Raw genomic sequence first — 12,871 nt, 5'->3', positions numbered from 1 at the left:
CTGTGCTAATCCGCTACGGCAGCCACAGGAAACTAAGCCAGCACCTTACAGAGCTGTCGTGGAGGCAGACGTCCGTGTGCATGAAGGCCACGGCAGCAGTCCTGACAGCCAATCTTCGCTAAACCCCTTGGCCTCTCCGAAGTGTTCGTCACCTTGTTTCCCAAGATACGGACACTGTTTCGTCCAGCCCTGTGAGGCAGCAGCCTATCAGAAAGGACTTTCCAATTTTTCTTCTTCTTACCGAGTTTTTGACAGTCTGTTAAAATGGCTTTGGGACCCAGGACACTTGAGAAAGACATTTTTGTTCATTTGGTTCGCAATTAATTTTGGCTGCTGGCACTGCTCATTGGCTTGGGCAGCTGTGAATCTTTGCATCTTGCAGAAACAGCTCGTTTTCCAAATCGATTTTCTTGGCGCAGCATTAACTCTGAGCGAGCCCCCACCGTGTGTCACGCAGGCCGTGGGAGCCCGAGTGTCAGCTGACACGCGGGGCAGCAGCTTGTGGAGCGCGAGCCTCATTCCTTCGAGAAGCGGAGACTGCCTTTTCTAACCAGGGGGAGCGCAATCCACATTAAGTCATTCTTACTCAGGAATGGGCTGTGTCTAGCATTCAAGTGGGAAAAAGAATCCTACTGGTCCCCCCGCCCCCCTCTGCCTCCCAACGAACACACAGTTTCGGAATCAAAACCCTCAGAGTTCACAGCTGCATCTCGAGCCCCTGGATCTGGTGCGTGTTGGAGCAGAAAGTGGGCACCGACAACCAAGCAGGATGGTGGAGTGTTTGGGCTCCATGGGCTCATGGCCCTGAGCTCAGTCGCTGGGTGACCTTGGGCCAGTTAGTTAACCTGTCTGAGCCCCTGTTTTCTCTAAGGGAAAGTGGGAATAATACAATAAGACCTCCACAGGTCTTACCATGGGAGCTATACGGTAATTCACAGCACTTGGCATAAGACAGGTGCTCAGTAAATGTTAATTATTACTATGGGTTGAATTGTCATCCCCGCAGAATTTATATGTTGAAGCTCTAACGGTACCTCAGGAGGTAGTCATTACAGGTGTAATTAGTTAAGAAAAGATCATTCTGGAATAGAGGGACCACCAATCCAATATAATTGGCATCCTTATTAAAAGGGGGAAATTTACACACACACACACACACAGCATCATGTGAATTTTGAAGGCATGCTACCGAAGGCAAGAAACTCCCAGCAGCTAGAACAACCTTGGAACAGTCTTCCCTGCACCTTCGGAGGGAGCACGGCCATGCTGGCACCTTGATCTCGGACTCCCAGCCTCCAGAACCGTGAGAGAAGAAATATCTGTTACTTAAACCGCATAGTTTGTGACCCTTTTGCCGGCAGCCCTAGCAAAAAAGTACAGTTTTTGTTGGTTACGAGTGTTCCAGAAGAGAACCAGACAGAAGCCGTGGAAAACGCTGAAAATGCCCTCCTGCCTTCCAAGAAAATTGGAAGATGAAACTTGGAGCCAGAGTGTTCATTCCGCCAACACTCAGCAAGTGCTGGTGGGGCCCCTACTCTGTGCCCGCACAGGTGTAGGTGTGTGGGATACATCAGTGGACGAAGGAGACAAAAGCCCTTGCCCAGGAGAAGGAGAGCTCCTAGTCGGGGGACAGACCGGGAACAGCAGTGTGAGCTAAGTCAAGTGTCTGGTGGCTGATACAGGAAAGGATGCGGTGAGACACGTTGGTGCAGGTTGAGGGGGGCTGAGAAGTGGGGCAGGTTGCTGGAGTGCGTTGTGGTCAGGCTCAAGGGATGAGGGCGCTGTCCAGATAGCCAGGTCGGAGGACGGATTAGACGGATTAATTCGGGTGGGTGGGTCTGTAGGGTGGGCAGGCCATCCATCGGGAGCCGTGACCTTCAGTGGAGAGACTCAGCCAGCCAAAATGTGCCTGGAGAAAGGGAGCCAGGAACCAACACCCTGGCCCCCCATTCTCTTCCCTCCTGATTTCTTCCTTTCCCTTCCCTTCCCTTCCCTTCCCTTCCCTTCCCTTCCCTTCCCTTCCCTTCCCTTCCCTTCCCTTCCCTTCCCTTCCTTTTTTTGCCTATTTATTTTTGAGAGAGAGAGAGCATGAGCACAAGCAGGAGAGGGGCAGAGAGAGAGAGGGAAAAACAGAATCTGAAGCAGGCTCCAGGCTCTGAATATCCGTGTAGAGCCTGACTCAGGGCTCGAGTCCATGAACTGTGACATCATGACCTGAACAGAAGTCAGATGCTCTTTTCTTTTCTTTTCTTTTCTTTTCTTTTCTTTTCTTTTCTTTTCTTTTCTTTTCTTTTCTTTTTTCTTTTCCTCTTTTCTCTTTTCCTTTCTTTTCTTTTCCTTTTCTCTTTTCTCCTTTTCTCTTCTCTCCTCTCCTTTTCTTCTGTCCTCTCCCCTCCCCTGTCCTCCTCCTCCCCACCCTTCCCCCTGCTCTCCACTCCCCTTCCTTTTCCCCTCCCCCAAAGACAGCCCTTCCTCTTCTGGAGGCCAACAGTGGCCCCTGTGCTCAGGAACACATCAAGCCAGGCAGAGACTGACTTCGTGGGAAGAGCAGAGCAGAAGAGGCCTGGCCTGGAAGGACAGGAAGAACAGGGCCTCCCTTAGGATCTTGTCGAGGAATGAACCCTTACAGGGCTCTGCAGCCCCTGAAATGTCAGGAATTCTGCCAGCCACCAAATGTTTCATGCCCTTTATCCCTAGATGTAAACAAAGAATACAACCTAGGCAGATCTCTGCCTACAAAATTCATAGTAGTATGAAATTCAAAGTAATATCTGTAAAATACTATAAATGCACTTAAGTCAGATTTGGAAGCATTGAGTCGCATTTGAAATAAGTGACATTTTAGATTTTCCTTCCCTGGGTCCCTTCCTTCTCTCCTCATGTGTTTAATCATTTAACACAACGTGCAGTGAGCTCCCCGTTAGTTTGCTAGAGCTGCATAACAAAGCACAGGAAGCAGAGGGACGTGAACAATGCAAATGCATATTCTCACCTTTCTGGAGGCCAGAAGTCTGAGACCCAGGTGGCAGAGGGCAGATTCCTTCTGAGACCTGGAGACGGTGTCTGTTCCAGGCCCCTCCCCCAGCATCTGGTGCTTTGCCGGCAATCCGTGGTGTCCTCGGCTGGCAGAAGCATCAGCCTGACCCCTACCTTCATCCTCAGCTGGTGTTCTCCCTGTGCGTGCGTCTGTCCAAACTTCCCCTTGTTATAAGGGCACCAGTCACGTGGGTTTAGGGCCGGCCATCGTGTCCTCATTGGCTTTGATGACCTCTGTAAAGACCTGATTTCCAAACAAAGGCACATTCTGAGGTACCAGGGGTCAGGACTTCAACATATCTTTTTTGGGGAGGTCACAGTTCAACCCAGAAGGTTCCCCAAGGGCCAGGACTCCTGTCTCCTTCTTCTCTCTGCCCTTGTGCCAGCGCCTCACCCAAAGGAAAGAAAGCCTTGGGAGACAGCATATTTCCTTTTGATAAATCTATATGTGCCAGTGATGAGAGGCAGGACAGTGCAGGGGGTCAGAACAAGAGTCTGGAACCAGTCTGCCTGGACCTGAATGCTGTTTCTGCCACCACGGGACCTTGGGCAGGCTGCCCAACCTCTCTGAGCCTCTGTGTACCCATGGAGATGTTATGAGGATTAAATTATGACTATATGCAAAGCATCTAGAACCGTGCCTGGTACATAGTAAGTGCTGTACAACGTTCACTACACAGTAACCAGGACAGCATGGTGTTGGTGTAAGGGCAGCCATACAGATCAATGGAACAGAATAGAATCCAAAAATATAAAAGATGCCAAAGTAATTCAGTGGGGAAAGTCAGTCTTACCACAAACAGGACCATAAAAACTAGACATTCACATGGAAAACACGAAAGACAACCCTTGTCTCATGCCACACACAAAATTAACTCAAAGTGGACCGTGGACTGAAACATAGAGGCTAAAATTATAAAACCTTAGAAGTTTTTAAAACCTTAGAAAAATTATAAAACCTTAGAAGGAACATAGGAGGAAGTCTCTGCAGCCTTGGGGTAGGCAGAGATTTCTTAGATGGGATGCAAAAAACATGAACCATTTTTTAAAATTATTAATTGGATTTCATCAAAATGAAAAGCTGTGACTATTTCAAAGACTCTGTTAAGGAAATGGGAAGGCAGGCCAGAGCGAGGAATGTTCACAAAGCACACATCTCACAGGGGGCTTGAATCCAGAAGATATAAAGGATTCTTAGAATTCAATAAAAACAAGACTATCAGCCACTTGGAAATGAACTTGGAAAAGACTTGGGCAGACACTGTACAAAAGAAAAAATCAGAAGTATCAATAAATGGATGAAAAGTTGCTGAACACCACAAGCCATCTGGGAAATTAAAACTAAAACCCACAATGAGACAGCACTGTTCACCATAAGGATGACTAATATCAACATGGCTGATGATACCAAGCGTTGATGAAGATATGGAGCCACTGGAACTCTCATACGTGGCTGGTGGGAATTTCTAATAGTACAACCATTTGGAAAACTGTTTGGCAGTTTCTCATAAAAATTGTACCCATACTACCAGACATTCTTCTCGTAAGTATTTACCCAAGATCAAGCACATTTCTACACAAAGACTTGAACCCCCATGTTTACACCAGCTTTAATCATAAGACCCCAAACTGAAACAACCCAAATGTCCATCAAATGTTAAATGGAGAAACACAGTGTGGTATATCCATTCAATGGAATACTTCTCAGCACTAAAAGGGAATAATATATACAACGGGGATGAATCTCAAAAGAGCAGTGATCACCAATGTGGAATTCTAACCTAATCTAGTCTACTCTGATCTAGAGTCACGGAAAGCACATCAGTGGTTGCTTGCAGCTAGAGAAAGGGGCACAAGGGTACTTTAGAGTGATAGAAATGTTCTGTATCTTGATGTGGTCACGGCTTTATAGGTGTATAAATTTGTGAAAACATGCCAAACTGCACAATTAAAGTTGGTACGTTTTAATGAATCTAAGACCTTAATCTAAGTCAATACAGCTGATTTTTTTAATGTTTATTTATTTTTGAGCAAGCACAAGTGGGGGAGGGGCAGAGATGGGGGGGCGGTGTGGGGGGGTGGGTGGGAGCGGGGGGGGCAGAGGATCCAAAGCAGGCTCTGCACCGGCAGCAGCGAGCCCGATGTGAGGCTTGAACTCACAAACTGCAAAATCATGACCTGAGCTGACGTCAGATATTCAGCTGACTGAGCCACCCAGGTACCCCTATAGTTGATTTGTAAATACTAACAACAGGGGTGCCTGGGTGGCTCAGCCGGTTAAGCATCCGACTTCAGCTCAGGTCATGATCTCACGGTTTGTGAGTTCGAGCGCCCGTTGGGCTCTGTGCTGACAGCTTGGAGCCTGGAGCCTGCTTTAGATCCTACGTCTCCTTCTATCTCTTCCCCTCCCCCATTTGTGCTCTGTCTCTCAAAAATAAATATTTTTTTTTAAATGCAGTTTAAATACAACAACAACCACAAAAAACATTTTCATTATCATTCCACCAGCATCCTAGCACTGTGGGTGGGCAGTCAGCGCCGAGTAAATGGCTGCTGAACGGCTGAATGACTCCGTGGGTCAGGAGTCCCCAGAAGGGATTTCTCGGAGGATGACAGTCCATCCCCAGCTGACATCAGTAACTTTCAGAGGCCACTGTTCATCTTGAGTTAATGTTTTCACTAATGATTTTAATGCTGAGTGGAAATACCGTGTTTACCCTAATCCCTTTCAACAGGCTGCACATTAAAACGATTTAAAAGAGGCAGAGATTTTGAAGGAAGGAGCCCTGCAGGCTGATTGGTTTTCCCACTAGGATGGACAGAGTTGTTTTTATGTCTTTCGCTTTCACAGCTGTTTCCTTGGTGTCTTCCTAGACATCTTGAGAGACTGTTTCTGAATCAGTGATGGTGTTTCCAGCTCTACCTTGGCTTCAGTTACTGGTTCATCAGGAGACTTTAGGGAAGCGAAACAACCAGATGCCCCACTCCGACCCCAGAGCACTTTGATTGTTGGCATCATGATGTAAGACAGTGGTTCTCCACTGGTTTGTATTGGGGGCACGCTTGCTGACATTGAAATTGTTGGCGGTGCCTTAGGAGAAACTAAAACAAACCAAAAAAAGAAAAAGAAAAAAGAAACGCTAACGTCAGTGCCAAGCACACGTTAATCACAGCGTAACAATGCAACACGTGTTAGTCTCAGGGCAGCAACTTCAGTGCCCTGTGTCTTGCAGTGACTGATTCTCGTCATGGTAATTCCTGTCGTCATTTCAGTGCTCTGTCACTGGGCACTTAACCCAAGGAGATAACGTTGTCACACATTCTACCTATGGGCTGCCTTCGTCGTCGTGCCAGCTGAATTGTGGGCTCTGCCGTGTTAACTCTAAGAATGGCGATGCCATCCTGAGATTGTAATAGAAACATTCTACACGGTGAAGATTTACACACGTGGGTATTGGAAATCACTGGTGATGGGGAAGAGTAACAATTTGTGACTCAGGGCAGAGGGGTTTGTGTCTCCAATGCTTTAGCTAAGTCTGTTTCTTAGACTTTTTTTTTTTAAGTAGAAAAGGCTTATTGTAGGGGCGCCTGGGTGGCTCAGTCAGTTAAGTGTCCGACTTCGGCTCAGGTCATGATCTCACAGTTTGTGGGTTTGAGCCCCGTGTCGAGCTCTGTGCTGACAGCTCAGACCCTGGAGCCTGTTTCATATTCTGTGTCTCCTTCTCTCTCTGCCCCTCCCCTGCTCGCACTCTGCTTCTGTCTCTCGCAAAAGTAAATAAACATTAATTTTTTTAAAAAAAAGGAAAGCTTATTATAGAAAACTTGGAAAAGACTGAAAATTAACAAGAAAAAATAATAACCACCTATTCCCCCCAACCAGAGTTAGCCATTATAAGCTGTTTTTGCATATTTTTTCCAGGGTATATTCATTCAATAGAATTGCGACTTACAAAACTGAATACATGAGTATATGCAAGGTACAGCTCTGTGCCCTGCTCTTTCCCCTCAGAGGTGTAACCTCATGATTTTTCTGTTCTTTAAAATTCTTCTAAAATACATGAATTCTGTAATTATCATCAGGATATTCCGGTATTTATTGAGCCGATTCACTTCTTGGTAGACTTCTAGATGGTTTCTGTTTCCTCATTCGTATAAAGTACACTACAATTGAAGGTCTTTGTCCGTGAGTCTCCCACCCAATGTCTATCTCCTTGGGATAAATACCCAGAAGGTGAATGACTGAATCCAAGGGTATGGATATTTTTCAGCCATCCCTGCAGTGTGAGGGAGCATGTATTACACTTCCTTACCTCTGAGTAGCTCTGTGTGACTTTTGACACATCCCAGAGTCTCTGATCGCAGGTGTCTCTAACGTTCCCCATCCCCCAGCCCACCCGCCACCCAGGGGCCCGGTTTCCCTGCACCTGTTCCTCCCGCCCTGGCAGCCCATATCAGGACCTCCCCTTTGGTGGGACCCAACTCATGAGGGTTTGGGGAGGAGAGATGACTTAGATGCTGGCCCTTCTTTCTCTCTAGAACTTTCTCAGCAAGCACTGATCTTTGCTTTCTCTAGGGGTCTCACTGGGCCTAACTTCCCACTGAGTGATCTTACTGTCCTCATCGTCTGCAATATGTGAACTGTCGTACCTGCATTACAAAGATAAACCCTCACTCAATCAGCAGACACTGGCTCAGTGCCTGCCGGGTGTGCTCTCCTAGGTTCTGGGAAATAACGAAGCTCCCGTTCTTCAAGTGAGGAAGGAGGGGTCAGGGCACAGGTGCTGTACATCCAGGTGCCACAGGAAGCTATTACAAAGTGGGGGCTTGGTCTGTTTCTAGTTTGGAAAATTGTAATGTCTCAAGAACCAGAAAAGACTTTGTAGATGATCCCAGCTGCGCCTCCTACCAGCCGCGTGACCTTGGACAAGTTCCCAAAACCTCTGTGTCTCAGTTTCTTTACCTGTAAAATCTGACAAGTAATCGGTCCTACTTCATAAAATTGCTGTGAGAGTTAAATAAGTTGATGCCTGATAAGCGCTTAATGCAGCATCTGACACATCACAGGCACTCAGGCAGAGGTCATCACACGCTAACCCATCGGCATCAGAAAAAAGGAGCGAGGAAGACACAGAAGGGTGACTGGCTGTCTCAAGGCCACGTGGCCAGTTAGAGGCAGGAGCTGGGACCAGACCCGGTCCCCCCCTTGACTGCAAGGATGTATTATCTGCCCTTTGCTGGAAGCCTCTGTGGTTCCCGCGCCTACTTCAGACACCGTGAGTTCTTGGCCTCTGATTGCGTAGCTATGCTGCAAAGACAGTATTACCACTTCCGTTTGTCAGGTGGGGAAACCGAGGCTTCCAGAAACTGAGCCCCCTGTCCTGGGTGCAGAGCCAGGACTTGAAGCCAGGTCTGCCCATTTCAGGTCCATGCACATCTGGATGCCACCTGTGCTCTGCTCTGATGGGTCAGATGTCAAGGAGGCCAAGTTGAGGTGCTTGGGTCAGCCTTGCCTTCCTAGGCCGCAGAGGGAGGGGCTTCCGGAAAGGAAGCTGTAGATGTTTTTGAGACATGTGGCCGTCAGCCAAGGACGTTTCCTCTGACTTTCTGCGCCAGAGCCCCCTCCCCAGTCCCCTCAGTGTTCATACCAAGCACCCAGCCGGCCTGGGGCTATGCCTGCCCACCTTTGGTGTGTGCTTGGCCAAGTGGCCAACAGCCCTTGCCGGCTCCAGGAGAGCTCACCCAGAAGCCTTTTTATCACCTGCCCTCCTCAGAGTAGGGTGTGAGGAAAGAGGAAAAAAGAGGAGTTTTGGGGTTTCCCGCAGAAACAGTCCTTCAGGCTTTGAGGCAGGATTGGGACCGTTCAGTCTGATGCTCTGGCTTTTGAACTGTCATCTGAAGCTGGCGGACAGGAGCACCTGTTCCGGTTTCATGGCCCCCGGTGGTGGCACTCCTTTCCCTTATCCAAACCAGATGGCTCACTTGACCCACTGGTCCCTCTGCCTGACGAGCTACCGCCACTGTTACCTTCTCCAGGAAGCCTTGCCTGATTGCCCAATGGAGAAAAGTTGTGCATTTTTATTCAGACGCCCTTAATTCAATACTCCCCTCCCCCAGCCCTCTCTGTTTCTCTCTCTATCTCTTTCTTACTGGCTGTGTGATGGCCACTGAGTTACTTCACCTCTCTGACCTTCAGTGTGCTCTTTCTGTGCAATGAGACGGGAGAAGAAAGAGGAGGGAAGGCACTTGACAAATTGAAAGACTTGTCACGTGTTTTGAATGCAGCCGCTTATTTAAGCACCCACCCCTTCCAGGCAGCCTTGTTGTAGGGTATTTTGGACCTCCTTGCACAGATAAAGGCCCTGGGGCTCTGGGAAGGGGAGTCATATGCCAAAGCTTACACATCTGGAAAGCCAGCGACCCAGAATATAAGCCCAAGTCTGCCTGTTTCTGAAACTCGGCTACATGACTGTTTTTCAGGGTTGTTAGCAATTAGAGGAGCTCAATGAAGAGCCCTGCCTTTACCCAGTGGAGAGGTAGACACAGGGGCCAGCCGGATAGACGTCAATGACAGTCCTAGCTGTGGGAAGCTGGGCCCGAGGACACGGCTTCAGGAGCCACAGTCACACTGGCTTCCTGGTATCACACCCCAGAATGAAACTGACCCATCCGGGCACCGGCAGAGTGGAAAGCGTCAGAACCTTCTCTGTCCGCTCTTACCCCTGGGCCCCTGCCTTGGGAGTCTGCCCCTCTAAAACCTATAAACGGGGGCATAAGGAGTGGAGAGCCCTTGCTTTCGGCCCGCAGGCTGGCCCCAAAGAGTGGGCAAAGGGCTACGGCAACCGTATCCGCTCATTTCCTCTTGCAGACCAGCTAGCAGATGAGCCCATCCTTCCCTAACGAGAAAGATTCGGAGGAAAGGGGAACGTGTGGGCACACAGTAGGTGCTCAAGAATGGTGACTTTGTTCTCCCTCCCTTTCTCATAAAGACCTTGGCCTTTCTGGCTGTGGCCTCGGAGAATGTGACGGGGCTGTCTGAAGGTCAAAGCCATCCTTTCACCCTGGCCCCAGTGCCGGTTCCTGGCACCACGTTCCCCTCCTCCTGCTGCTAGGAGTGAAGTATAACCACCTCTCTCTGATCCTGACTTAGGGCTTGGTCATTGAGCGCCTGGGACGGAGACCCCTCCTCATGGGCGGCTTTGGGCTGATGGCCCTCTTCTTTGGGATCCTCACCGTTACATTGACACTGCAGGTGAGAGCACGCGCCCGTCGTACCCCGAGGGACACTGGCACGGAGCTGGCTTCCGGCTTCAGTACTCCGGGGCCTTGGCGTGGGAAGTTTGCGAGGCCGGCAGGCACCTCTTGCAGAACGGCCTTCCCGAGGGGCATCTCAGCTCAGAAGCAGCTGGTGCCCTCGCGGAGGAAGGTTTGGTGAGGGGCCCTGGACTCAGAGACAGAGACTGGATGGACAGTCCTGTCGCTGCCTCTAATGAGCCGTGTGATCTCGGCCAAGATATGTCCCCTCTCTGAGCCTCAGTTAACCCATCTGTGGAACAGAGGAGACCAGAGGATCCCTCAGATGCCTCTTCCGGCTCCCACGTTTCCACACAGCACAGCAGGCGCTGTCATATAAGACACTTCCACAAGTGCCCGCGGGCTCCAGCAGGAGCTCCGGCCCTCAGGGCCCCATCTCTAAACTGGGAGAGCTTTCCGTATACCCAGGGGTGTTAGGAGGACTAAATGAGAAAACGCACTTAGAGTACTCGGCAGGGCCCCCGACCATGACGGGGGCTCGGAGAAGGTACCTAATCCTGGTGAGAGTGGTGTTTTCCCCTTTTATGGAGACAGGAAACTGAGGCATAAATATTAATGAATAAGCTGCCCAAGGTTCCACAGCTAGTAAATAGCAGAGCTGGGATGAGATTCCAGGATCGTGGGGTTTCCTTCTGCCCCTGCCCTGCTCAGGACAGCACGCAGTGACGGAGCACTGCCTGTCTTAGCGCCAAGGGAAGCGTGAGGCCAGGTCACGGTGGTCAGCCAATCTGGGCACTTTTCAAAAATGAATCCCTAGATGGAAAGTTGCGTGTGTTGATCATTTGCCAAATGTCTTAATGTCCCAAAAACCTCTAGAAAAAGGCAAGGTGAGCATGGCAGTGCCTGACAGACAGAAAGGACGTGCTGCTGGGCGCGCTGACCAGGCGGGAGGTGGCCACGTCTCCCTTGGGGGTGATGTGCTGGCAGTGACCTCTGCTTCCCAGCTGCCAGAGCAGGGGTGTCCTGCACAGGGTGCCTTTGCAGGCCCCTCAGACTGACCAAGCTGGCTCCTTCACCAGTTGGGCGATGTTCTGGGACATTGTGTCAGATGTCTAGAAGGGCTGCTGAAGCACGTGGGCCCTCTAGGCCTCATGCCACAAGGTTTCAGAGCTCTTCCTGGCTTGGCTGCCCTCATCTGCCCATGTCCCCCTTTCCCTGCTCTGCCAGCCCTGTTCCCAGCAGCCCCCAAAGAGACTGCCCTTTCCTCTTCCTGGGACCTCCTCTGCTCACCTGGCTTCTCTCACTTTCCAAACCCACGAAGACCTGGATACCCCTTGGATACCTCTTCCTCTAGGAAGCCTTCCCTTACCCAGTGTCTCACTGAGGCAACCTTCTCTGTGCTCCCAGGGACCCCAGGGGCAACCCTGCACTATCACTTACCACACAGGATTGGCTTTCCCTGTTGACTCATCTCTCTTTTCCAATAGGCAGTTGTGGGGGTAAGCGCCATGCCTGTGTCATTTCTGTATTCCTACCTCCCAGCCCAGGGCATGCCACTCAGGAGGAACTAAGAACAGTCTGCCAAATAAACGAATAGATGTATGTATGTATGGGTGGATGGATGGGTGGATGGATGGGTGGATGGATGAATGATGGGTGGATGGGTGGATAGGTGATGGATGGATGGATGATGAATAGTGATCGGTGGATGGGTGGATGGATGATGGATGGATGGGTGGATGAATGATGGATGGATGGATGGATGGGTGTGTGGATGGATGGATGGATGAATGGATGGATAGATTATGGATAGGTGGATGAATGTATGGATGGATGGATGAATGGGTGGATGGATGCATGGACGGATAGATGATACATGGATCGAAGAAGGTGTGGATGGATGGATGGATGGATGGATGATAGATGGAGGGATAGATGGATGGAAGAAGGTGTGGATGGATGATGGTTGGATGAATGGGTGGTTGGATAGATGGATGGATGGATGAATGTGCAGGTTGATGGATGGATGGAAAGATGATGGATAGATGGATGGATGGATGGATAGATGATGAATGGGTGGATGGATGATGGATGGATGGATGGATGGATGGATAGATGATGAATGGGTGGATGGATCATGGATGGAGGGATGGATGGATGGATGGATGATGGATGGATGGATAGATGGATGTGTGAATGGATTGATGGATGGATAGATGGATGGATGTGTGAATGGATTGATGGATGGATGGATGGATGGATGGATGGATGGATGGATGGATATGTGTGTGGGTGGATGGATGGATGGATGGATGGATGGATAGATTATGGATGGGTAGATGGATTGATAGATGGATGGATGGATAGATGGATGTGTGGATAGATGGATGGATGGATATGTGGGTAGGTGGTTGGATGGATGGATGGATGGATGGATGGATGGATGGATGGATAGATTATGGATGGGTGGATGAATATATAGATGGATAGATGGATGAATGGGTGGATGGATAGGTGATAAATGGATGGAAGAAGGTGTGGATGGATGGTAGTTGGATGAATGGGTGGTTGGATAGATGATAGA

At 49.5% G+C, this 12,871-nt stretch overlaps 1 protein-coding gene across 1 annotated transcript in view; it reads left to right on the top strand.

Moving 5' to 3' along the window:
• SLC2A9 (solute carrier family 2 member 9) overlaps positions 1–12,871 on the top strand; it is a 257,458-nt gene that overhangs the window by 191,048 nt on the left and 53,539 nt on the right. Inside the window, exon 10 of the mRNA XM_047091840.1 lies at positions 10,184–10,285. Within this exon, the coding sequence (XP_046947796.1) occupies positions 10,184–10,285 (102 nt within the window). The remainder of the gene's footprint in view (positions 1–10,183; positions 10,286–12,871) is intronic.

Source organism: Lynx rufus, unplaced genomic scaffold, assembly GCF_022079265.1.
Source record: "Lynx rufus isolate CCGP_SWC_20201006 ecotype Redwood Valley unplaced genomic scaffold, mLynRuf1.p SCAF_3, whole genome shotgun sequence".
Lineage (NCBI taxonomy): Eukaryota > Metazoa > Chordata > Mammalia > Carnivora > Felidae > Lynx > Lynx rufus.
This window is presented reverse-complemented; position numbering and strand designations above follow the sequence as displayed.